Raw genomic sequence first — 27,786 nt, 5'->3', positions numbered from 1 at the left:
AATCACACACACCAAAAGAGAGAAGAAGTCATGGCAGGAATCACCCAAATACAACAAGACCCCAAACAACCAGTAATAAAAAACTCAGCTGGTGAACCTCAGTAAGTGTTTCAATCTTGACATGAATAGTAGGGGGCTGCAATCGGGATAGCCAATCTCTCACACCAATGAGGGGCCTCCCAGGAGCCCCTACTGACCCCTTCCTGCCAAGCTGGCATCTTAGCCCCTCTCATCCAAGGCACCAGCCTGGGCAGTGACACTCCAGTACCACACATCCCTCTACCTGGCTCCCTGCCTAGAGGGCCGGGCACACAGTCAGACTTAATAAATGTCTGCTGACCTCAAGTTAATTAGAGAGAAAATGACTAAGTTGTTTATATCAAAACTGCTTTACATCCCTCTCCTAGACCACAGGAAAGGGACAGTCAATGGAGGTGGCAATGATGCCAAACTCAGGATTTACATTCAAAGAGCAAAAACTCCAGTGAGAAGAACTGACATTTGGATCTTAGAGAGAAATGATTTCCTCCTCCCACTCCCTCCCACCTCTATCAGATCCAACCTGTGCAGAGGCCCACCCCCCCTCTATGCAAACCGCACAGATCTTCCACTGGAGCAGCCCCCTACTTCAGAAGGGGAGCAGACGACTCCGCGGCTGATGGCCACATCCCCCAGGCCATGCGAGACCATGGAACTGAGGTCCCCGCAAACCATGCCACCCTGAGAACGGCTCACACCTGTGGACAGAGACACCAGGTCAGAATTCACTCCATCCCAGACATGGTGTGACTCAGAATCTTTTAGAAGCAATGATTAATTCTCTTCACACTCAGAGGATCAGCAACATGAATCTTTTAAATCTACAGACAAAGCTAAATCCATTCCCATCTGCTTCTTGGGGAATGTGGTTAGCAAACTGGACACAAAACTCTCCTTGGCCTAGACTGATGTTGACATGCATTTATACAATCTTTGTGGCAAAAACTGATGGATCACAGTAGAGAAGCTAGAAATATGGTGGTTGGAAAGATGAGGGGAATAGGTGGATCAGAAGCAGACACTTAGCCTGGGGTCTGGGCACATACTGGGATAAAGATTTAAGAGTTGCCTGCAGTGACCCCAAATGACTAGAATATAAATTTAGTATTCTTTATTAAAACATGGTACAATTTGAGTAGTATTCTGTGTGAACTGGAAGCCTCAGGCTATTTTTGCAAAATCAAATAGGGGGTCAGAAATTGCCATGCTCATTACCTTAGGCTTCATGTATGTCCCAGGTGGATCTATGGAAGGGCCAAAGTATTTAGGGGCTGTCTATTTGTCCAGAGCTCAGAGCCCTGCAGCTCCAGTCTCCCCCACCCAGTGCCCCATAGACAGAGGCTCAGCCTCCTGCCAGGTGCATCCTGATATTAAGACTATTGACACCCAAGAGAGCCATGCCCACAGCAATCTCCCACTTGCAGATGTTGACGGAGCCCACACCTTCACACAACCTGCAGGGGAGAGGAGACAGTGAGCAGTTAGAGCCAAGTTCCTCTGCTTCTGAGGCGAAGACCTACTCTCCCCCAACCTGAAGAAGGGGCAGAGGACGTGCTGCCCACCCACTGCAGACAGCATCAGTGTTGGCGCTGTTCACTGGCATCTCAAAAGGACAGGGTAGATTGGGCTATGGCATCCAAAAGGTGACTTTATGCCGCATTTGCTTCTAAGCCATGGAGCCTCGATGAACTGAAAGGTATAGATGAGGGTATCATACTCCTTGTTGCTTGGCTGGGAACTCCAGCAAAGCCAAAGACCAAGTGATGGAAGTAGCTACTGCCTAGCTGGACACCTCTGGGTGGGAAAAAGCGTGGCTATCATGCACATTGATTCATTTTTATCCTGTGATTTTAAATGGTGCCAGACAGTCTGGGGTCAAATATGGCTGTGCCTCTGTTTCCCCATAAAATGGGGATGATAATACCTGCTGCACAGGATTGTCATAAGGTTTAATTGAATTCTACATGTGAAGGGCCTAAAATAGAGATTGGCACATAGTAAGCCCCATGTAAGTATTTGCTGTTAACACTGTAAATATCTCATTGATGGTGAAACATGTATACAACTAAAGTGGGCTTTTCATAAATGCTTCCTTCTCCCTTACACCTTCCTGCACTTTCTGCTCTACCTCTCCCCCTTCTCTAATCTCTAGATTAAACCCTTTTTCTCCAGGAAAACCCTACTCTGATTTATTCTGCCTAACTCAGAATATTCCTTTAATCCCCACCTTTTCCGTGAGGATATATTCATTTGGTTCACTTTCCTGCCAGGTGAATCTGACTTTAACACAGCCTTAGAACTGTGCCCTTCTAGAAGATTCTAACCAATGCCCATCATGGAGCCTTTTAAGCCGAAATGTGGGCATAGGCCATCTTCAAGCTGAATGATTATAGCTTCTTTTGTTTCCTTATTTTCTTCAGAGAGCCTTGCTGTGTAATCAAATTAAACATTTTAAATGCCAAGAGGAAAAAAACTTATTAAAAGATCAATGGCTACAGTATATAAAATACAGCAACCCGTTAAAATCTCATCTGTTTGGGGACAGTGGACCATTCATTTTATGACTGAGTCAGTAATATATTAATCAGTATTGTTATAGGGAAAATACGTTTCACAGTATAAATGCCTAGTGCCTCAGGGAATGCTGGCAGGTAGACTGGGGACTTAAGGGTCCAAAGGGGGAGATAGCTCTGGTGGCTTCCCTTGAAGCCCTGAGACCCAAAGCCCCCAAGCCCCAAAGCATGGCACAAATCCAGCAGCATGGTCCTACTACCTTCAGTGTTACTTCATGCCAGATTTCTAATGCTGATTGGGTTTGTAGCCTCTCTGTGGATATATTCTCACTACAACAATAATCGGCTCCAACATGTACTTACTATGTTCCATTAACTCTTTTAATCCTCACAACAACCTTAAAAGGTGGGTATTAGCAGTAACTCTGTTATATAGATGAGGACACTGAGACATAAAAAGTCACATAGCTGGTAAGTGGTAGAGCTGGTATTTGAACTCAAGTGGTCTGGGTCAGAGCTCGTGATCTTAACCCATACTCTCTACTCCCCAGTCTAGCCTGCTCCCCTCTGATGGGACCTGCCCAGGGTGCAATAATGATGTGGCCACTTCTTGGCTAGAGACCCATTGCACCATCCCAGATGTATATATATCCACATTGCTTCTTACATGCTGACCTCACCTGCCCCAAATTCTTGGCTCAAACTGTCAGTCAGCACAGCAGCCTGAAGTGTTCCATCCTTTTCCCTCCCTCTCAGTTCCTCCACTTCCTCTTCTAAGAAGCCCCCTAAGAGCCTCCAGTCAGAATCCATCTCCCTGCTCCCTGTTCTCAGAGCCTGATGGGATGCTAACCCAGTCACCTCAGGAAATTACTTATGTCTGCTCTCGTCTTTCCCTGGGAGGCAAGAAGCCTGTGCTGCTCATTTCTGGTTCTGAACACCAAGCTATCTAGGTTGATAGAACTCTTTGTCTTTGCGTCCCAAAGCAAATGGTCTTTAACAGATTATTCGAATGATTCCAGCTTCCAGAACCCACTGAGGCGTGATCACAGAGATACCCTTTCGGCCAACAGGATAAAGTAGTTGCCTTGGAATGAGCTTTAGATACAGCCTGAGGCAACAGTAGGAAGGAAAAGAGCACAGAGGTGCCAACCAGGAGACTGGTTTAATGTCGGTTTAGCCAATAACTAGCTGTGATCTTGGATAAGCCCCTTGCCCTCTCTGGGCCTCAGTTTCCCTACCTGTAAACTGGGGAAATGGTTGCACTCTATGATCTCTAGAATCTTTTCCAGTTTTTTAACATTCTTAGCCAGGGGGATTATAGTCCAAAACCAGTTCTGTCGAGTCGATTCCTACTCATGGTGACCTCACGTATGTCAGAGTATAACTGTGCTCCATACGGTTTTCAATGGCCGATTTTTCACAAGTAGATCACCAGGACTTTCTTCCAAAGCACCTCTGGATGTATTCGAACTGCCAACCTTTCAGTTAGCGGCTAAGTGCTTAACCATTTGCACCACCCGGGGATATCAGGTTATAGTCTAGGGAGGCACTATTCCAGCCCTGAGAGGGGATGTGAAGTGATCCTGGAGACCTCGTCCTCACCGGCTCTCCTCGCCCTCCAGCAGTTTGCGGTAAGTGGCAATCTCCACATCCAGGCCCAGCTTGGAGTTCGTCACCTCCTGGTACTCCTTGAGCAGGCCCGTCATGTCCTGCTTGGCCTTCTGCAGGGCCTCCTCCAGCCCAGCCAGCTTGCACTTGGCGTCGCTGAGGGCCGCCTCACCCCGCTGCTCTGCCTCAGCCACCGCAGCCTCCAGCTTGCAGCGCTGGGGGAAAGAGAAGGAAGAAGCTTGAAAAGGGTGCAGGCTATGGAGACCCTGGTTGCCTCCATTTAAAATAGTCAACTTTTGAACTTCTTACTTTTTTTTTTTTTTAAAGAAATACATCAATAGGAAATTAACCAGGCAGGAAAATAATAGTTTATTTGGAGCTTTTCTCCTTCATTTAATACCACTTTATGATGACACTCAAATCCATGGTGAGCCGTTAGAGGAAGGAAGTGTTAGTACCGGACCAGAAATGAAGATAATCAGTGAATGGTAATGGAATAATTTGGAAAAGGATACTGAGAATAGCAGCACAACTGGAAGAATGTAATCGATGTCACTGAATTGTACATGTAGAAGTTTTTGAAATGGTGTGTCTTTGGCTATGTATAGTTTCACCAGAAAGAAAAAGGTCCTCCAAAGTCAAGAAGGAAGAGGGTTGATACATCGTAGGGTTGTTAACCAATCTCATAAAACAATATGTGTACTGACTGTTTAATGAGAAACTGTATATTCTGTAAACCTTCACCTAAAGTACAATAAAAAAATTAAAAATAAAAAAAGATAGTGATGTCACCTTATATTTGTGTATCATTGTTAGTTTACAAGGCACTTTCACAGATGTTATCTTATCTGACCTTCAAAAATTACTCCGTGAACTTGTCAGAACAGGTATTATTATTCTCATTATGCCGATGAAGAAATTGAGACTTAGAGAGGCCGTGGCTTGCCATAGGCTACCCCATTAATGAGTGCCAAGCCCAGGTTTTCAGAGGCCATTGCACAGGATTTCGTTCTTTGGGCCACGGAGATCAGAATGCTGAAACAATTTCCCATGTACAACAATTCCCAGTTCACCACCCACAACTCTTCCTTTTGCCCCACGTAGGAAAGTCTATCAGAATGTGAGTGAGAGCACCGTTATTATGAGGAAAACTGAATCATTTCTAATTTCACTTTTAAAAAGTCAACTATTTTCATATTTCAGTACTTCAGCTATGGATAGTAACAATTACTTGTGACACATCTTACATGAGGGTTCAGAACAGCCACCCAGAAGGAAGAGGACAGAAATTGAGCCGGGTATAGTATCACAAATCAGTGGGGAAAGAATGGATTATAGAACATATTTTCTCCCTACCTGGAGAAAAATTAAATTTGAATCTTACTCGCTACATATATAAAATAAACACAAATTTCAGATGGCTAAGACCAAAATGTGAGAGGTAAAACTATAAAAATAATAGAAGAAAAAAGTAAGAGGATACCTCTATGATCTCAAAACTTTAGAAGTCTAAACCATTAAGGGCAGAACTGATAGGCTTGGCCACGTCCAAGCTGAAGTTTCTGTTTAATGAAGGACACCAGAACAAAGCAGACAGACTCGTGACAGACTAAGAGAAGATTAACTGACAAAGGTATACCATCTAGAATGGACAAGGAAATACTGCAAATCACCAAGAAAAAAGAACGGAATGCTCATTTTTTTTAATGAACTAATTATAGGAATAAGCAAATTCTTAGAAGGGGAAAGACAAATGATTAGTAAGTATATGAGGAGATATTCAACATCAGTAGTGTTAAAATAAAAATCATATTAACTAATAATAGAAATTGATTAAGTTTGCAAATCAGGGTAACATTTCAACTAGAGAGGCAAAAATGTTCCAGAGAAGAAAGAACTTCCCAAGATTCTTAGACCCCATCTTATTGACATTGCCATGGAAACCAGCCAGAATAGAACTAATAAAACAATTTGTGGTCTGGAAGGAATTTATACACCATTGTCTTGAAGAACAATTAAAATAATTACTGATTTGCCCTAAAACATAGCTCTAGTCTGACCCTTGCATTTTCTGTTTCTCAAAACTGACTGCACATGGATAATTCTTCAAAAGAGCACAATGCTTAAGGCAAGACACAGGGGCCTATTGATTATCCAACAGGCAAAGCAAGCACGGAGTTCACTTTGCTTACCAGATCATCTGTAGTGAACAATTTCACATTTCTTCACCACACGAAAGATTCTGCTCCTAGGTATGGCTGGCATCTGTCTCTCTCCCAACCCCACAGCACTCCTGCGGAATCAAAGCCTCTTTTTAAATTTACAATCCCCAACAGGGGCGGATGACAGAATAAGCAAGGTAAACACAGACTTACTTGTGCTTGGTTACTGATCTGTAGTGAACAATTTCACATGGGTTTCACCACATTTTGTGTGAATTTGTTCACTACAGATAATCTGACAAGCAAGATAAGCATCATGCTTACCTTGCTCATTGGATAATCTGCCCCTGGCCAAATGGTCTTTACTAAAAGTCATCCTCTAGGCTGTTGTTTGACTTAAAGGTGACTTTAGGAAACTAGTTTCCTCAAGGCTCAAGTTTCAAAAGAACATCTCATGGCAATGGTCTGGATAGGTCACCCCACCTCCATGGACCCCAGAAATCTGAATTCCAGGAGAATTGAAGCTCTATTTCTTACTAGTAATCAGAGACATGAAAATTAAAATGATGATTAGATGCCAGTTTACCCCTATTAGATCCACAAGAATTAGAAAGTCTAATAATAGCAAGTGCTGGAAATAGGGGCCTTCATGTGCTGATAATGGGAGTGTACTCCAGCGTAGCACTCCTGGGACTTGATGCAAGTACATATATGCATATCTTACCACCCAGCAATGCCATTTCTTGCTTTATACCGCCAAAACATCGCTCACATAGGTGCACATAGAAACCTGTATAAAAATGTTTGTGATACATCTGATTATAGTAGCAAAGACTTGGAAGCAAACTAAGTATCCATCAGTAGAGGAATGGATAAGAAAGTATGGTTTATGTGTATTAGAGAATACCATACAACAGTCAGAAATAATGAAACATAATTTATAGCAACATGCATGGATTTCAAAACCATAATGCCAAATGGCAAAGGTAAGAATCAGAATGAGATTTATGATATAAATCATTGCATAAATTTAAAACACCATAAAGCTTATATAAACATATTTTAAAGTACATTATACGTATATTTGTAAATATACATATAAAGATGGACTGTAAGAAACCAAAAATCAAACCAGTTGTCCTCAATTCCAACTCATGGTAACCCCATGTGTTTCAGAGTAGAACTGCACTCCATGAGGTTTCCAAGGCTGTGATCTTTCAGAAAGATCACCAGGACTTTCTTCCAAAGCACCTCTGGATGGATTCAAACCACCAACCTTTCAATTAGTAACCAAGTGCTTAACCATTGTACCACCGAGCGCTCATGGACATATATTAAATACATGAGAATGAGTTCTGGGGATGGGGACAGGGATGGAATTGAAGATGGAGGAAAAAAAATATTTTAAAACAATAAAAGTGCCCAGGTGATGATAGATTCCCTTTGAACAGAGTGAATAATTCAGTTCTATGCACTTCATCCATCTAGAGAGTTGTGAGAATGGAGAGAGAAATAATAGAGAGAGAAATCAGGAGACAACCACTGCCCTGTACCATGTTGTCTCAGATGAGCTTAAAGGAGAAATGGTCAAGGGATAAAGGGAGAAAATAAGACAGCGGGATTTAGAGAAGGGAGACAGACCATTGCTCTGCCTAAAATAGCTTGCGCACTGTGGTCCTTCAGAAGCATGAGGCTAAAATATAAATATAAAATAAAAGATAGTAGCAACCCCTGGAGGTAGGAGGAAAGCAGATCAGAAGCAGTGGGGGTCTCAGCATCCCCCTGACCTGCTGCTTGACATTCTCCACCTCGGCTGTCAGCCTCTGAATCAGACGGTTCAGCTCATTGAGCTCATCCTTGGTTCTGCGGAGGTTCACGCCTTGCTGGGTCACTGTGGCCTTCGTCTCCTCACACTGCAAGTTGGGAGACAAACATGGGGAAACAGCCAATGATTGCAACACGGCTGGAGGGTGTAGTGGGTTATCCCTGTGGATAGTCCAATTTCCCCTACCCAGATGAGTCAGCCCACTGTTCATTAGTTCCACCACCTTCCCCTTCTTATTCGGGACTTTGGCTTCAGCCTCTCTGGAGTGCATGGGTGCACTTCCCAAGGAAGGTCCAGTTTCTTTGTGATGTCTCTGCTTGTAAGGCAGCCTGGGCTCAAACATACCCCCAGCCCTCCTGTTCACCTTGGTTTGGTACTCAGCCCTGCTTCGACTGGCGAAGTCGTCATACTGAGCCTTAATCTCAGGCACAACCGAGTCCATGTTGAGCTCCCGGCTGTTGTCCATCTTTACCACTACTGAGGTGTCCGAGATTTGTGACTGAAGGAGGCAGATTTCCTGTAGGAGACAACAATCAGAGCCCTCAGCTCCAAATCCCCTCCTATTCTCCACCAACAATCCAAAAAACAGCCCCAAATTTGAAACCTTAGGAAATAAAGTATAAAACTATCAGCAGTTCAGGAAAATTCAAAAAGTCCAGCTTTAATTAAGACAAGGTTGGGAAGGAGTTTGAACCATGGAATCAAGGCAACAAGTAAAGTGGAATTGTATTAATACCTGGATCAACATAGGCAGGTATCTGATCATTCTACCTGGGGCCTGAATTTCCAGATCAGCTGTAGTTATCTGTAAACCTCCATCAACAGATAATGGCCAGATTTACTTTCCTGCGTTTTCTAATTGGGATTCTGCACTACGCGAATTAGTAAGATAATTGTCAAATCACTGCTCGTGTCATGCTGTGTAGACAGGGAATTAATCATGGTCTTCCAAGTTATTTTAAAGGAAGGGCAAGACTCATGCCATTTTGGAAGGAGAACTGACAAGAGAAAACCTCTTCTGGTCACAGAAGGAAAGGGTGTTCACTCCCTAGGAGAGTAAGGAACTTTCCCTAGAACCAATGACACAGGACAGCTCACACTTCAGGAAAACCCTTCTCATTCATCCGCTCCTCTAGGTGGAGAGAGACTTACCTCCTCATAGAGAGACTGCAGGAAGCCAATCTCCTCCCTCAGTGCCTCCACATTGGCCTCCAGGTCCGCCTTGCGCAGATAAGCACAGTCCACATCCTGGAGGAGACAGTCAAGGAGAAGACTGGGGGTGGGATAAACCTCCCTCACCATGCCCAGGAGCCCTCTTCACTCCCCTGAAGGGAGCCCTGAGGCTATCTCCTGGCCTCTCTGCCCCTGGCCTGTCCCTGTCTATCTAACCTGCACTTTTCAAGTCTAATCTGGACCTCTCATTTTCACCTTCAAGGCCCCTCTAGAAGAACAGGTCCTTTAATATCTGCCCACCCACTGACATTATCTCTAAACACATAAACATGAGTGGGACCAGGAGTTTCTACCTGGAGAAAGGCAGAGGAGAAAAGCCTGACCCCTCCAGAACTAGGAACCTTGCTGAAGAGTGAAGCCCAATGTCACAGCCCAGAATGTCAGGCTGCTGCCTCTAAGCCAAAGTGACCCATACAGCATGAACGCGTGGTGGCCAACAGAGCCATGGGTGCACCTCCCAGCAAGTCTCCCAGGTCAGGCAACACTCACTCCCCAGATAGCTGACTCTCCTCCCTGAGATCAAGATCACACCTCTGTTAGCAGATTTTTTACCAGCCCTCTCTCCATTTAGAGTCCCTGGATGGTGTAAATGGTTAATGCACTCCGCTGCTAACCAAAAGGTTGGAGATTTGAGTTCACCAGAGATGCCTTAGAAGAAAGACTTGGCAATCTACTTCCAAAAACTCAGCCATTGAATAATACTCTATGGAGCACAGTTCTACTTTGATACACATGGAGTCACCATGAGTTAGAGTCAACCTGACAGCAGCTGGTTTGGTTCTCTCCATTCTGTGATTACTCACAAGTAAGCACATTATTACTAAAGAGTATTAGTATACACTTTCACTCACCAACCTGACACCAAAGGGCAACCATAATAGTTTTTCTCTAGTTTGTTTGTCCTCTGCAATTGTACTGAAGGAGGGCTACACCTCACAAAATCACTAGCAAGTTTGAGAACCAGCAACCCATGATCTGGGATGAATGGAGGGGGCAACATTCACATGAGAATTAAATAGATTTAAAATCACAAGCATTTCATCTAATCAAGTAGTTTACAAAAAGCCAAACAACAGCATGATGAGATTTTCTTTTTAAGATGCCTCCATCAGCACAGCTTGGGTCTCTGCACGAAGGCCAAGATGGCATCCACAGCCACAACAATTGGCCTTCGTTTGTCAGGGGACCTGAGAGCCTTCCGACCAACAAGCTAACTGATATGAACATGACAGTACATCCAGTGTTCAAAATTTAATTCTTCCCTCTGTAGGAAGTCACTCACCTTCTTCAGCATCACAAACTCATTCTCAGCTGTGGCCCTGAGCACTACCTCTTCTTCATACCTGAGGAGAGAGAGCACAGGTGGAAACATCCTTGGGGCTGAGGTCCCTGGACTGACCAGCAGAGCCCTAGGTTTTCAGAGCTCCCTGGTCCTGCCCCTGACTTTCTGTGTGCTTTGGGAGAAGAGGCTTGGCCACTCTGGACTTCTATTTCTCAGCCATAAAGAATCCATCATAAGACCCACTCCTGGAGTCCAAGTCCCTGGTATCTGGTCCCAGCTTTGACAGAAGTGGATGTAAAACCTAACCAAGGCAAGTCATTTAATCTCCCTGTATCTTGGGTTAATTTGCCTGGTGTGCAGAAAAGCACTCAATAAATGTTTGCAGAATGAATGAAAGACTAGATGCTCCAAGGGTCCTTTCAGCTCTGTTGTTGCTGTTAGCTGCCATCTAGTCAGCTCCTGACTGATGGTGACCCCATGCACAATGGGATCAGGCCATTGTGATCCACAGGGTTTTCAGTGGCTGATTTTTCAGAAGTAGATCACCAGGCTTTTCTTCCTAGTCTGTCTTAGTCTGGAAGCTCCGCTGAAACCGTTCAGCATCATAGCACACACAAGATACTCCTGACAGATGGATGTGGCTGTGTATGAGATGTATTGGCTGAGAGTCAAACCCAGGTCTCCCACACGGAAGGCAAGAATTCTTACACTGAACTGCCACTGCTCCCTTTCATCTCTAAAACTGTATAAAAACATAACACTCTATGAAGCCACCCCCTATGACATTCTGTTCCCCTTACCCTAACATCCAAGTCTGGAAACAACCCACTGTCTGGAATCTTGCCATGGTGCCCAGACTACTCAGGGCATTTTCTACAACCCTGCTCCACCAGCCTGGACCCATTCCTCTTGCCTGTGAGGCCTTATTTCTGGAGGAGCCTTGCCTCAGCCAACCAGGAAGACCAGAGTTCCCAGAGTACGGTTTTCACAACCTTTTAATTACAGGGTAATTTGGGCTGCTATAAACTCTCAGTCTGTAATTATTGGCCCTCACACCCCCAGAGCAGGAGACAGAACTTGACACCTGCAAATTGGGAATTGTATCTGCATTTGTATCACCCCAAGTGAAGACCCACTGCTGGTCCATCTGGATGGTGAAACTTGATCTTCCAAGACCAGAATTCCAAGGAAGGTTACAACCACCAGGACTGGTTAATGTCAGAATCACCCATCACTCTGTCTATAACTGCAAGGTAAAGAGGGTCAAGTTGACAGTGACCCAGTGAGTATATACTGGGTAATGGCCAAACTAAATAATTCGGGTTAAAACAAAACATTCACATTCTGAATTGTGGAGCCTTGGAAAACAAAAGCCTGAGTAAGTAAAGGAATCGTCCAAGCATCTTGAATGACACCAGTCAGATCGTTTTCAAGATGTCTCTTCCAGGACCTTTCCCTTTCAACCCACCCTAGTACTGTCTGCTCCCAAGTCCTGCTCTTGAGCCCTGTTGACCTAGATCCTCCTGTTTCATTTGTTCCTCTCTCTCCATCTCTGTGTCAGCCTGTGCCTTGGATGTGTGTCCCATCCTTCCCAGACCTGGAGCTTTAATTCTCATCAAATCTTTTCCCTGTCCCCTAAATGAAGCTACACAAGGTGGCAGCCAAGACAAATTGGAGCAGACCAATAACACAAAACAACCTTATATGTAGTCTGGGATGACTTTGACTTTGACCTCTGGCAGAGTTGTGTGGACCCAACCGGAAACCTACACCCACTTCCTATAACCAGCCCCAGCCCTGTCATGCTCACTTCTTCTTGTAGCCCTCCAGCACCTCCTGCACATGGTTGAGCTCAGAGGTCAGCCTCCTGCTGTTGGCCTCCACGCACTCAGCCTCCCTCCTCAGTGTCTCGATGTAGCCATTGAACAGAGGCTCCAGGTTGCTCTCACAACAGCGCTGGTTCTGGTAGAACTGCCACTTGGTCTCCAGCAGCTTGTTCTGCTGCTCTAGGAAGCGCACCTGCCATCCAGGGTGGGGGAAAGAGACTTGCGGGGAGCCCAGGGAAGTGTCCAGTCCCCCAGAGCTTCCTCTGTCCTTGAAGATGACCCCTGGCCTGAAGCAGTCTGCAACCTTCCCCAGGAGGCCAAATCATTTGGCAAAGTCTGAAATTGCAAGTCACAATGATTCGCTCAAGTAATTTCCCCCATCCCATCTCCACCTCCGAGAAACAGCACACAATTCACAGCAACGTGTTTATTCTGCATGGAATGAAATAACACTGACCCTGGAAAAATACTCCAGACCATGTGTGGTAGGCTGAATAATGGCCCCCCGAAGATATCCATGCCCTAATCCTTGGAACGTGTGAATATATTACATTACATGACAAAAAGGGCTTTGCAGATGGAATTAAGGTTATAGAGGTGAAGATCAGGAGATTATCCTGGATTATCCAGATGTGCCCAATGTTAATCACATGGGCTCTTAAAAATGGAAGAGGAAGGCAGAAGAGTGAAAGAGATGCTTGAAAGGAGACAGAGGAGAGATCTAAAACTTGAGAAGGACTTGACTTGCGATTGTTGGCTTTGAAGATGGAGGAAGGGGAAGTCATGAGCCAAGGAACGCAATCAGCCTCTAGAAGCTGAGATTCACCCCCTGGCAGCCAGCCAGGAAGGAAACTCAGACCTCAGTCCTACAACCAAATGAAATTCAATTTTGCCAAAAGCCTGAACATCTCTGGAAATGGATTCTCCTCTAGCTCCCAGAAAGAAATGTAGCCTTGCCAACACTTTGATTTTGGCCTTGTGAGATAATAAATCTGCGTTGTTATAAACTGTTAAATTTGTGGTAATTTTTTATGCCAGTAATTAAAAAATAAAAACACCATGACTCATCCTCACTCTGATCCTGAGGCACTGTAGCACAGGAGGGGGGACTCTGAACCAGGAATCAGAAGCCCCAGCGCTGGCCTAACTCTGCCACCAGCCAGGTCAGTTTGCCTCTCTGAGTCTCTGTTGTAAACGGAGGCAGTAGGCATAGATCAGAAACTGTACCATGGTAGCCCCCAGGCCCTGTCTGGCCCACAGATATGTTTCATTAGTCCGCACATTATTTTATAAACATCTGAATTAGTTGCCAACATTTAATACGTGAGTGATTTCTGGCAAGAATTTGGATTTTTATGACTGTTATGGGTTCAATTGTGTCCCCCCAAAACATGTGTTGGAATCATAACCCCCTACACATGTAGATTTGATCCCCTTTGGGAATAGAGTTTTCTTTGTTGTGTTAATGTGGACATTTTGGTGTAGGATGTCTTAAGTCAATCACTTTTGAGACATAAAAAGAACAAATTAGGCACAAAAGCAAGCAAGGACAAAGAACCGAGGAACAGAAGCTGAAAAGAGAAAAGGACCTTCCCCCAGAGCCAAAAGAGAGAGAAAGCCTTCCCCTGGAGCCAGTGCTCTAAATTCAGACTTTGAGCCTTCTAACTGTGAGAAAATAAATTTGTTCGTTAAAGCCACCCACTTGTGGTATTTCTGCTATAGCACTACTAAGAAACTACTATAATGGCCTTCTTGACAAACCAGAAGCTCTGGCAAGGCCAGGCAGGTGTCTGGAGGTGAATAGGAGCAGCTATCCCTCTCTGCAGGTCTGCCCTCTGCAGCCTGTCCTCCTACATATGACCTGCCTGGACCCCATGGAAATTTGAAGTTACCCAGCCCTAAACTAAGTGATTTCCTCTCAAGCCTTAACCTCCTGGGAGTACAAGCCTGGTACAAAGCAACTCTTAATGGCCTGTGCTGGTGGAAAAAGGAGCCCAAACCCTGATGATCCAAAGCATCTGCCTTTAGCTTCAACATGCAGGCCCATGGGTAGGGCCCCGTTTGGCTTGCCTGCTCTGCAGGCTTTGGACCACCACATCAACGTGGTTTGTAGACCTGGAGTTTGTCCTGAAGGAAGGACCCTGGAGGAGATGGCTGGCTGTCAGTAGCCCCAGGGGAAAGGGAAAGCTGGCCTGGGGCAGTGATGTGAGTCTCTTTCCCCAGACTCGAGCTGACCACTCACAACAGAGGGAGCAGCATACAAAGACCCCTCAAGGGTGCATGCTCAGAACCCTGACTGTGCTTTTGAATAAATTAGGAAAAGGTCCCCTTTCCAGGCAGATGCAGCCCCCTTCTAGGGCACCCAGCCTGGTGAGCAGAGCATGGGCTGGATTTCAACCTCTCCATCCCTACCCTCTAGGCTGGGTGTCCTTGTGAGAGGAACAACCTTCATGACTTGACGGCCAGCTGTGTTGTGCTGATGGAAGGGAACAGTGGCTTAGACAGTCAGTCACATGTTAAGAATGGAGGCACAGCACCTCTGGTCGTTGACAGGCATATTTCTGATGGTGGTGTTTGTCTGAGAGCAGAACTCCCACCCAACAGCACCCTGGTGCATGCCTTCTTACTCGCTCCTGGGTATAGACATGTACACCATTCAGCCCTCAAAGATGAGCCTTTCCCTCCTTGAACTTCAGTGGCTGTCCCCTCCCAAAGGTCAGATTGTGAGCTCTCAGACTGGACATCATTACATCAAAGGAAACCAAAGTTAGATACTCAACCAGAAAAAGAGCTCAGAAACTGCAACATCAGAAAAGTGTAAATAAATAGCCTCTCCATGGACCATCGCTTAAGTTTCTCAACTGCCTGTCTTCAGTCTATGTAAGTGTTGACAGGTTGGTGTCTTGGGCAGGAGCCCTGAGAATTCACAGCCTTCCTATGACGTTCCCACCAAAAGGAGCAGGAAAGGAACCTCTGGTCCCTCGTGGCCCTGGCTCCCCTCTCCATGCCGGGAGGGACAGCATCTCCTCTAATAAGGAGATCAGACATCAGCCTAAGCAGAGATGCCCATCCCACCCCAGTCTTACTGTATATGACCCATATCTGAAAGATGGAGGACGTGTGTGTTTGGAGCCACAAACACACATTCAGCTCTTACTGGGCAGTAGAAGTAGCAGCAATAAACCCTCCTGTTCTGTACGGTGGTTTCAGTTGTCTCTCACGGCAACGTTTGAAAACTGAGACCCTGATTCAGCCGAGTTGTCACTTTGATTATTTGAAACCAGCCAGTTATTGGGCCCCAAATCCCGTGCCCCTTCCTATGCCACAGCACCAGGGAACAACACCCAGACCCACCTTGTCGATGAAGGCAGCAAACTTGTTGTTGAGACATTTTATCTGCTCCTTCTCCTCATGCTTCACACACTAAGCATTGGGGTCAAACTCCAGGTTGGGGGCTTGAATAGGCTCTCGTTGACCGTCACGGTGGTGATACAGGGAGGGCTGGGCCCACAAAGGCCCCCTGCCTGGTAGCCAAAGCTGCCCCCACTTCGCAGAGGCCATCCATAGCCCATCACAATCTGGGGAGACCCCACTGCACACAGGCTCCTGCTGCCAAAGCCACTGAGGCTCCTGTAGCCTGGGCCCCTAGGACTGCCCCCACGGTAAGCAATGGCACTGACACAGCTGTGAGCCCCAGGCTTGGGCAGGATGGCGGAGCGGGAGCTGAAGTTCTGGGTGCCGCAGCCAGAGCTGATGCGGTAAGAACAGCTGGCCATGCCTCTGCTCTGCAGAATGTTTCAGGGAAAGGAAATGGCCTGAGAGGATACGAGGACTCACCTGAGCAGTTAAGGCTCCTGTCTTTTATCGGGCAGAGGACAGGTATCCAGACAACATAAAAGGCAGGAGAAAGTTGTTAATGCCATTTATGAGCATGCGAATCTCCAGCTAGGCAGACAGAGGAAAGCTGAAACTTGCCTCTCTTAATAGGCATATCAAGGAGACCCTGCATCACAGTAAACCTGCCCCCTGCCTTTTCAATCCCACAGGCCTGGACATATCTGTTAAACCTGTAATTCACCTCCAGCCCTGGCAGTAGATTAGGGATCATTATCTCATATAGGAAAGTGGAGGCTTGGGTGAGCACAGTCCTGAGACTCCAGGGTCCTATGTCCCACTAAGGTTCTACCTGGCGCGTCCTCCCAGGGTGAGCACATGTTTCCACCTACAGCTGCAGGGTCACCCAACCCATCCTCCCAGGTTGACCACACATGTCCCACTAAGGCTGCAGGGACACCTGGCCCATCCTCCTAGGTTGAGCACATGTAGAGGGCACCTCTTTAAGTCTTTCCTTACTATTGCTCTTAACTACATTCTGTCTATAGCATGACTGTTGGTACTTATATTACCCCCCGAAGGCAGAAATAATGTCTTCTGCACCTTTGTAACCTTCATGGCAATTAGCACATATTAGGCCCTCAGGAAGCACTGGGTAAACTAAATAGACTGACACTGGGGGGATAGCTGATATCTGGAGAGCTTCTTCTGTCTAGTCCACGAGTATTTATTGATCCTCCACTATGTGTCAAGCCCTGTGGCTGCCCTCAGACAGCTGCCCTGGTGGAGGCCCAGGCAAGTCACTAAGCAAGGCCTTCATTCAACAGGCGAGGGCTGAGGGCCCACCAGAAGCAAGGCTCCAATCCAGGTGCTAAGGGGAATAAAGCTGTTGGAGAGAACTGACCCTTGAGGAACCTGTGATTCACCGGGGGGACCAGACAGAGACAGGAAAGATCCATAGCAAGGGATGCAAAGATGAACACAGGTAAAGGGCATGGTGGAGTGCTATTGGCTTTCTGAGGAGCGACACTGACAGCAGGCTGGAGGGTCAGCCTAAGAGGGGCCTAAGCAGGTCCTGGAGGATGGTAAGATTTGGCAGAGGGATGCCAAGCCTCATTTCCAGAGAAATTGCCTGGTGTTCCAGATGCTGCACAAAACCAAGGCCCTCGGTCAGGGGTTGCTCACCTCAGCCTCTGGGGGCCTGGTCAGTGAGTCATCCTGCACCCAACCCCCATCTTACAGGATGCCTCCATTTCCCACCCAGAAAGTACAGGGTACAAATGGGATTGAACGGGTAAGCACCTGCCTTTTTTATTTAGTGCCAATGGCAGACCCAACTGTAATTATGCCAAACTACCAAACCCCCCAGGCCCTTGGGTAAAGCCCTCATTACAAAGTATCTCTGTACTTGAAGACAAAAGTGGGAAATAACCTTCTGGAACTCCCTCTCAGAGATATAGACCAGGGATGGGAGAGGGGACAAAAAAAGAGCCAAATGGAACAGTAGACAATGGTGGGTCTTTCTGGTGTCTTTCATACCAGCGCGCGCGCGCGCACACACACGTACTTCACTGCAGAAAGACAATGAGGACAGACTCATATTCTGTGTGTGGGTATAGGAATGGATCCAGAGGGAGCAGGTCCCAGCCCGGCCCTGGTGAGCACTGGTCTGAGAGGAGGCCTTGTTTCTGCATCTGGGGGACAAAGTTGTGCCCGAGTTAGCAAGGCGTGGGCTAGGGAGATACCCTAGAAGCTGAATTCCTGTGGAAACCACTAGGGTCATTGTCGCAGCGGAGACGGTAATCGGGACGGCGAAGACAGTAACCAACTACACAACTCTTACAGAGAAGTGGGGCCAGGAGGGTCACTCTGAGGAGTCGACCCCCACTTCAGTCCCAGGAGTTTATTTTATAGTCAATACAGCAAGCGATAAAGCAATTAACATAACAATGGGCTTGGGGAGTGGGCAAGGGAGAAGGAATTCAGGTAAACAAGTTAATCAGTAAAGGGACAATAGGTTTGGGAAAACACATCCGGACAAGTCTCGACATGTTGGAGCCAGGTCTCAACATGCTGTGCAGCATAGAGGCCTGTGGGGGCTGCAGTTGTCAATAGTGCAGCCATGTTTAAATGGCATATATCCCCACAGGTCATATCGTAACAAGCACAGCAACTTTGTTAATTGTTGGGTGCCATCATGGATTCTGACTCATAGTGATCCCATGGGTTAGAATAAAACTGTCCCATAGGGTGTCTTGGGCTATAATCTTTACTGAAACAGATTGCCAGGTCTTTCTCCTGATGAACCACTGGGTGGGTTCAAACTGCCAACCTTTCAGTTAGCAGCTTAACACTTAACCACTACACCATGGCAACTTTAAGCACAGACAATTGCCTGGGACCGCTTTCCGCAGACGGGGCTTTGTGCTGGGCAGTCAGAACTTCCAGGATTACTGTGTATACTCCTGTACTATAAACAAGGCTAAGTGCTATAAATAAATACATACATACATAAAACCAAACCAAACCCATTGCTGTCGAGTCCATTCAGACTCATAATGACCCTATAGGACACAGTAGAACTGCTCCATAGGGTTTCCAAGGGGTGGTTGGTGGATTCGAATCACCAACCTTTTTGGTTAGCAGCCGAGCTCTTAACTACTGTGCCACCAGGGCTCAGATACATACCTCAAATTGCATAACGGCTCCTGGAATGAACCAAGGTATATGAAGGACAGGGAGTGGGAAGGTGGAGAGCAGTCTGCCCTGACAAGGAATAGTATTTTATCATTGACTTTGTGTACGATTGCTGGTGCACAGTGGTAATAAAAAGTAGACTGATTTTTTTTAGTTTGTTTTATTTTTGTTTTTAAATTCTCTACAAAAAACACATCTATTAAGGCCTACACCCAAGGCAGACCAGCCCCATTGCTCTCCACCCCCACCCCCCAGCCCTACATCACTGAATGGCTCAAAAACAGTAAAAGTTTATTCCTTGCTCAAGTAACAATATTGAGAAAGTAAACTGGCCAGCAGGGCAGCTTCCTCCACGAAATCACTCAGGGACCCAGGCTCTGATAAATGTTGCAAGTCTCCACCTTACTTTGCATAGATAGAGAGAGCCTTTCAGCTGTTGTTGTGGTTGTTGGGCAACATCAAGTCACTTCCTACTCATAGTGACCCTACGTACAACAGAATGAAATGTCCGGTCCTGTGCCATCCTCACAACCGTTGTTATGTTTGAGCCCATTGTTGCAGCCACTGTGTCAATCCATCTCTTTGAGGATCTTCCTCTTTTTCGATGACCCTCTACTTTACCCAGCATGATGTCCTTCTCCAGGGATTGGTCCCTCCAGATAACATGTCCAAAGTATGTGAGACGAAGTCTCACCATCCTCACTTCTAAGAGGCATTCTGGCTGTACTTCTTCCAAGACAGATTTGTTTGTTCTTCTGGCAGTCCATGGTATATCCAATATTCTTCACCAACACCGTATTTCAAATGCATCAATTCTTCTTCTGTCTTCCTTATTTATTGTCCAGCTTTTGCATGCATATGAGGCCATTGAAATTACTATGGCTTGGGTCAGGCACACCTTATTCCTCAAAGGGACATCTTTGATTTTTAACACTTTAAAGAGGTATTTTGCAGCAGATTGGCCCAATGCAATACATTGTTTGGCTTCTTGACTGCTGCTTCCATGGGCGTTGATTGTGGATCCAAGTAAAATGAAATCCTTGACTACATCAATACATTCTCCATTTATCATGATGTTGCTTATTGTTACAGTTGTGAGGATTTTTGTTTTCTTTATGTTGAGGTGTAATCTATACTCAAGGCTGTCGTCTTTGATCTTCATCAGCAAGTGTTTCAAGTCCTCTTAGCTTGCAGCAAGCAAGGTTGTGTCATTTGCATATCACGGGTTGTTAATGAGTCTTCCTCCAATCCTGATGCTGCGTTTTTCCTCATATAGTCTGACTTCTCGATTATTTGCTCCGCATACAGATTAAATAAGTATGGTGAAAGGATACAACCCTGACACACACATTTCCTGATTTTAAACCACTCAGTATCCCCTTGTTCTGTTCAAACGACTGCCTCTTGGTCTATGTACAGGTTCTGCATGAGCACAATTAAGTGTTAAGGAATTCCCATTCTTTGAAATGTTATCCATAATTTGTTAGGATCTACATAGTCACATGCTTTTGCATAGTCAATAAAACACAGATAAACATCTTTCTAATATTCTCTGCTTTCAGCCAAGATCCAGCTGACATCAGCAATGATATCCCTCATTCCACATCCTCTTCTCTGTCTGGCTTAACCTTCTTGCAGTTCCCTGTCGATGTACTAGTGCAATCATTTTTTAATGATCTTAAACAAAATTGTACTTGCCTATGATATTAATGATATTGTTCAATAATTTCCACATTCTATTGGATCATCTTTCTTTGGAATGGGCACAAATATGGATCTCTTCCAGTCGGTTGGCCAGATAGCTGTCTTCCAAATTTCTTGGCATAAACAAGTGAGTGCTTTCAGTGTTGCACTCATTTGTTGAAACATCTCAATTGGTATTCCAGCGATTCCTGAAGGCTTGTTTTTTGCCAATGACTTCAGTGCAGCTTGGGCTGTAGGATGTTGGACTAATCCCCAAAAGAAAGCCTGGAATCTTCTATTTAGGGACTGGGAGAGTGAGAGTCAGTAGGTAGGAGAATGTGGTATATGACATCTCTGCTTTGCCTCTGGCTTAAGGATAGCTGGATTTCTCATTGACATTAGCAACATTATGAGGGCATCAAGGAAGAAAAGAAAATCCAGAAGGGAAGATCTCAGCTTGAATCTTCTGATATGCTATGCTCAGCTCCAGAAGGAAAGTTGGCAATTCCTAGCCAGATAGTTCAGGTAGGAAACCACCAGGGCTGGGGTGTGGACAGTCCCTGTCAACAGAGAGCACAGCTGCAGAGTAAGCCCTGTTCACAGCCCTCCCAGGCTGCCCTACCTGGCACTCATCTTTGGCAGCAAGCCCTCACCTACCACTTCAGTGTGTCTGGCAAGGGTATGATGACCAAACAAACCGATGCTCTGTGATGTAGCGGTGGCACAGGGCCCCTGGATGTCCATCTTCCCCTCTGATGCATGAGTCCTTGGCTTGACCTCATTCGTTCATCCTTTCCTTCAACAATCACTTATCAAGTGCCTGTGTGTCAGGTACTAACTAGACGTTGGTGACACAAACATGGGCAAGAGCCAGTCCTGCCCTCTAGTGGGCAAGACGGAAAATCAAACATTTGCAAAACAGTGTGATAGAGACGTGCAAAGATGCCTGGCTGTGTCGAGAGGCAATGGCCCCTTTCTCAAACCCAGGAAACAGTGTGTACAAAGATATGGAGGCATGAGAGAAAACGACACACTCAGGGAAGTGGAGCTAGAGGGGCATCACTGGGGCACAGAGTGCTCCCTGAGGGGTGATGAACAGTGAGGTTGGAAACATAGGCAGGGCCAGGAGGGGAAGACTTGGGTGCCACACCTAGGAGTTTTGACTTTCTCCTATCAGTAGTCAAGAATTTTCATCTGATAGTGACATAGTAGGGGGATGGATTGGGGTGGATGGTGATGGATGATTTGACAGATAGGTAGGGGGAAGGTGGCTGGATGTATGATCAGATCAACTAAGCAGTAGGGTGAGGAACAGATTGTGGGGACATAATAAAAGGTAGAAAATCCAGTTAGGAAGCCATCGCAGGGAATGAAATGAGAAATAACATAGACCTGAGCTAAGACCTGATGCAAACAGTGTACACGTGTCTACTAACCGAAAGGTTGGCAGTTTGAACTCATTCAGCAGTGCTACAGAAGAAAGGCCTGGTAGTCTGCTTCTGTAGAGATTTAAAAAAACCAAACACATTGCCATCAAGTCACAGCCAAGAAAATTCTATGGAGCAGTCCCCAAAGTGAGATGCATGTCATGTGGGTGTGAGGCAGCTCAGTGAGCTTCTGGAAGAAGATGCCCAAACCTGTTGTGGTTGAGTCCAGCTATAGCCACCCTATAAGACACAGTAGAACCATAGAGTTTCTAAGACTGTAAATCTTTAAGGAAGCAGAGCACTGGTGGGTTTGAACCACTGACCTTTCAATTAGCAGCCGACCATTTTAACCTCTGTGCCACCAGGCCTCCTTGGAAGAAGATAGTTTCTGGGCCAAGAGTTTCTTCCTATTTGTCTCCTGAGTTCTGTGACTCAGATAATCCCCGTGGGCTGGATGAGTCACCGCCGTGTTGCGGAGGTGCCTTAGAAAAGGTTCTCCAGGGCCAGTCAACTGCCGTGCTCTTCCCACTAGAGGGCACCTGAGCCTGGCATCACCAGGCACCCACTGCCACCATCTGGGAAAGCCCATTTCCTACGAGAAGCCTTTCCAGGTTGATCAACATGGAGTGTGGCTTCCCTGGCTCTCCCCTGCCTGGATTTTTCACTCTTCAAGGGCTTCCCTCCAAGTACTCAGAACCCCGTGTTGTACTTCTCTCTGGGCAGCCCACAGCAGCCACCCCATTTGCTAACTTCTTAACAGATGTCCTGCACCACCCTTCCCTCCTCCCATCCATCCATTATGCCCCTAACAGCTTTATCTCCCTAAAAGTCTGATGCCAAGACACATCTACGCAGGCACTAAAGGCTCAGCTGAGGACATCGGAAGACTCCTGAGCCCAATCCTCAAATTGTCCCAATGAAGTTCTCTAAACCATCTCCTAGGTTCCTCCCACTTTTTTTATTTTATTTTCAGTTTTTCCTGTGGACCTCAGAGACAGAGAATTGAGTCCATGATACTCTCCAGTTCTTTGCACAGTGTCATCATAAGTCCACAGAAGCCCCTTCCTGTTTTATTTTCCCTTCATTCTTTATCCCTGCTCTCACCCTCCTCACCTCAAATGTACCCACCACAATGCATATGATCATTGTTGTTGTTGTCAATTGCTGTCGAGTTGATATTGACTCATGGTGACCCCATGTGTGTGGAGTAAAACTGTTCCACAGGGTTTTCAAGGCTGTGAAGCAGATCACTAGGGCTGTCTTCCAAAGTACCTCTGGGTGGGTTCGAACCACCAATCTTTCAGCTAGTAGTCAAGCAGTTAACTGTTTGGTCCACCCAGGGACTCCGTAATGCACATGATATAAGCTCCCAAATAAATATTTATCACTGTAAAGTAAGTAGTAATGTTTTTGGAGTGTGTATGATGAACTAAGAAGAAAGGCCAGGCAATCTACTTCCAAAAATCAGCCAATGAAAACCCTATGGTCCAATCCACAGCTGATCAGGATGGTGAGGACCAGGCAGAGTTTCACCCCGTTGGGCACAGGGTCGCCATGAGTGGGAGATTGCGTCAACGGCAGCTAACAACAACAACCAACATTCTGTTCCAATGGTCCATTTACCTGGTCCTGCACAACTACCATACTTTTTTTTTATATGGCTTCCTAGGTCTCGGTTTCTGCTTGTTCTGTTTGAACAACTGCCTCTTGATCTATGTACAAGTTCTTCATGAGCACAATGAAGTGTTCTGGAATTCCCATTCTTTGCAATGTTATCCATAATTTGTTATGACCCACAGTCGAATGCCTTGCATAGTCAATAAAACACAGGTAAACATCCTTCTGCTTTCAGCCAGGATCCATCTGACATCAGTGTGCATCAGGGTTGTGTCCTTTCACCATTCCTATTCAATCTGTATGCTGAGCAGATAATCCGAGAAGCTGGACTGTATGAGGAAGAATGGGGCATCAGGATTGGAGGAAGACTCATTAACAACCTGTGTTATGCAGATGACACAACCTTGCTTGCAGAAAGTGAAGAAGACTTGAAGCACTTACTGATGAAGATCAAAGACCATAGCCTTCAGTATGGATTACAACTCAACATAAATAAAACAAAAACTTTCACAACTGAGCCAATTAGCAACATCTTGATAAATGGAGAAAATATTGAAGTAGTCAAGGATTTCATTTTACTTGGATCCACAATCTACACCTCTGTGACTTTTCAGAAGCAGACAGCCAGGTCTGTCTTCCGAGGTGCCTCTGGGTGGATTTGAACTGCCAACCTTTCAGCTAGCAGTGAAGTGTTTAACCTTCTGTGCCACCCAGGGGCTCCTCTGCAGTACATAATACTTGTGTAATAAACAGCTACTGAGTATGTGACTACATGATCATCTACTGCCTGGTTTCACATTTTATTAGCTCTAGTCCATAAGCCTCAATACTTTGTGAGTTGAAGGCCAGAGGCAAAATTGGAGGCATCAAGGTTGGAAGAAGAAAGGCGAGGGAAGGCACAGGAATCCCCCACTCCCCCTGCCCCAGGTAGGAAGTTGGATGTACATTCAGCCCTCTGATTGATACTGTCTATGTGCTTTCACATCTGCCACCTCATGTCAACTTCATGGAGACCCAGGAGATGATTATTATAATCCTCATTCTACAGATGAGGAAGCAAGGCTCACCGAGATAAACTAACTTGTCATATAACTAGTGTCAGAAATGGGATTTGCATCCACATTTCCTGACACCCCAATTCCATGTTTATCCCACTAGTTGGCTGCAGCAGCCTCTCCACAGAAACACAACTTCCACAGCCAGGGGGGCAACAGACAGGCCCCCATGGGACCAGGACAGTCCCTTTTGACCAAGCAATTCCGCCCCTAGGGATTTATTTTAAGGAAATGAGTGGAGATGGGTACAAAGATGTATCTATGAATGTTCGTCACGGAATAGGAATAGCCAGGCAAACCAGCAGGCAGCCATGATAAAACTATACTGTGAGGAAGGAGTAAGGCCAGGTGGTGGTGGCAAAACCAGCGGGGTAGGCAGAATCAGACGAACAGAAAATAGGCAAGAAGTCACTCCTGGCAGCAGGGACCAGGCAGCACAGACCCAGTAGCCTGGGCCTCAGCCAAAGCCTTTATAGTCATGGTTAGGGCAGGAACCAATCGCGGCCCAGAGCACAGGTCGGGGCTGCTGCTATCCCTTTGTCAGCTTCCTGTCTGTGTCACAGGTGTCTGCTTTCACAGGCTCATCCAGGTCTACAATTCTCTTTGTTCTGGGCCCTTTACAAATAGGTACTCTAATTAAGGCTTTCTGAGGTAGCAATGATGGCCTTGTAAAGCAGTCGGAGCGTTTACTGCTCACCCAGGATGGTGCTCCGCATCTACTGGGCGGGTCCCGTGCACACTATTCCTTTGCAAGGCTCTGGAGCTGCATGTAACCCAGTCCCAGTTATCTTGTTAGTGCAGGGTGAGGGTGGGGGTAGCTAAGAAAGGTAGGCACTTCCCGCCACCAGGAACTCTGTATTCATATAATCCTCCCAACAACCCAGCAAGGCATGGGTTGCCATTTATATTTTACAAATATGGAAACTAAAGAAACTTAACTTGTCCAGGTCACCAAGCTAGTAAGTGGCAGAGTTGCACTTCAAATCATCTTTGTGTCTCTAGAACCCACGCTACCACCACTTCCAATCAGGACAGGGGCCTGAGCACAGTCATGGCTCCCCTAACCTAAAGAGGGGGATGTGTCTAACAGAGACCCTCAGTGGAAGGATCCAACTCGATACTGAATGCATTGGGTTGAGAAAGATGAGCAGGGTCACAGGATGGAGGAGCAGTTAGCAGGATGGAAATAGAGAAATGCTTCATGGAGGATTCACTACCTTGCATCCCTCAGCATTTGACCAAGAAATAAATCTCTCATAATCACTGGACATGTGTGGAGAAACTTCCAGGTCCTCACCAATTCTAGTGTGGGTTAAGAAGAGAGGAGAAAAAGATCTGACTCTTCCTTGGATATTTAGCAGATGTTTGACCCAGCAAAGGCTTAGCCAAGCCTCTCACAGAAGTGCTTCAAAAATCTCACCAGCCATTCAGCTGGGATCAACTACCCCCAAGCCCCTTAGGGTGTCCCTCACCCTAGAAGTCCCTATTCTGCAGCCCACCCCCTAGAGTTCCCAGGCCTCAGAAGAGGGCCTGGGGGAGTCCTTTCCTTTTAGGGTCCATGGTTGATGTTTCTAGCTCCCTGAAAGATGTCCATAGCTGCATCACCTACCTTCCTTCAGGTCCCACCAAAAATGGGCCCCTTCTCTGTCATTCCCAAACCCCCACTTTCGGTTGTAATTGGCCCACTCACCCAGAAAACAAGTGGGGAGGGCAAAAGGTGAGGACCCCGGTAGGACGAGTGCAGGGCTATTTTTAGCCCAGATGAGTCAGCATTGGTTGTGGTTGGGTCAGGAGGCAGATGCATCAGAAGAGTCATCCTCAATACAAGGCTTGTCATAGAGACGTCCACTTGGAGAGGTTTATGTGGGTTTATGGGTTCAGATCCTTGGGTCAGGGGAAACTTCCTGGCTCAGTCCCACTGTCCATCCATCATCATCTATCCTAGTCCAAAGGGATGAGAGGATAAATTAAGAGAACTTGGCTTTAGAAACAGCCCTGTGCATCCCTACCCCCTCCCTTCTAAGAGGAGGAAGTAATGGCATTTCAGGACCCTGGGTCACCTTGCCCTCAATCTATAACACCTTTCATCCTTCCTGGTAGGTGTATACACACCAAGAACCATCTTTTGGCAAGATGCTCCATTGCTAAGCTTCCTTGCAAAAGGTGAACAATTCTCGCACCCCTATGTCAGACCCCAACTCCTCAGCCTGGGCATCATGGGGTTCTCTCCCTTCCCCACTGACCTAATGTTGGCATCTCACGTGCATGTCACCCCCTCCTATCTCCAAACACCCCAGGTCTCTGCTGGATCCCCAGAATCTAGCAGAGTTTGGTGCATAGTTGGCATCAGGAAGTATTCACAGAATGAATGAATGAATGATTACATACAGTCATCTCCAAACCAGAGATGGACTCTGTTCTCCTCTCTCCCCAACCCAGTCCCCACATACCCCAGTCCTTCTCAAACCCAGAAGCCTTCCTTGAAGCTCTTATAGGAGCTCTGGGGGTATGCCGTGCTTCTGTCCCTGCTCCCTATCCCACCAGCAATGACGCCCAGAGCTCTGAAGAGCTGCCTTGGCTTTATCCTGAATTCTGACTCAGTTTCTTCCATGTCCTAGCTGATCCGATGGCTTCTGTCATCCCAGGAACACCCAAAGTGCAGGGACCATGCCCTCTTCCCTAAATCTCTGCCCCCATTCCCATCCCCCACCAGGCTCTGAGCAAGACCAGGATAGGAGAGGCTGACCTTGACAATGAAGGAAGGAACATGCTTTAGCAATAGAGGGGAAGACAAGGAGGCCTTGAACAAGAGGTTTTAGGGACACAGCTTCTTCCATGGTGCGGGCCAAGTCTCTAGGCCTGTAGCCCAGCTACGCCCCTCCAGAAAAGGGTTCAGAGAGTAGGCTCCACCCCAGGTCACTGCACCCATGCCCTGCACTCAGAGTGCAGAATCCAACTGATGCTTTCAGGACCCCTCCCGCTTCT

General features: G+C 46.4%; 1 protein-coding gene across 1 annotated transcript; it reads right to left on the bottom strand.

Annotated features, from left to right (window-relative positions):
• Positions 1-585: 585 nt before the first annotated feature.
• Positions 586-26,638, bottom strand: LOC101348390 (keratin, type II cuticular Hb5-like). The gene is given in 11 exon segments (XM_012559080.2): positions 586-737; positions 1,462-1,493; positions 4,155-4,375; positions 8,110-8,235; positions 8,512-8,664; positions 9,300-9,395; positions 10,663-10,723; positions 12,473-12,681; positions 15,843-15,940; positions 15,943-16,273; positions 26,492-26,638. Coding segments are annotated over 11 exon segments (1,626 nt in total).
• Between the last annotated feature and the right edge of the window lie 1,148 nt (positions 26,639-27,786).

This window comes from Trichechus manatus, unplaced genomic scaffold (assembly GCF_000243295.1).
Source record: "Trichechus manatus latirostris isolate Lorelei unplaced genomic scaffold, TriManLat1.0 scaffold00209, whole genome shotgun sequence".
In the NCBI taxonomy this organism is placed as follows: Eukaryota; Metazoa; Chordata; class Mammalia; order Sirenia; family Trichechidae; genus Trichechus; species Trichechus manatus.
Note: the sequence above shows the minus strand (reverse complement) of the source record. Positions and strands in the feature narration are given on the sequence as shown.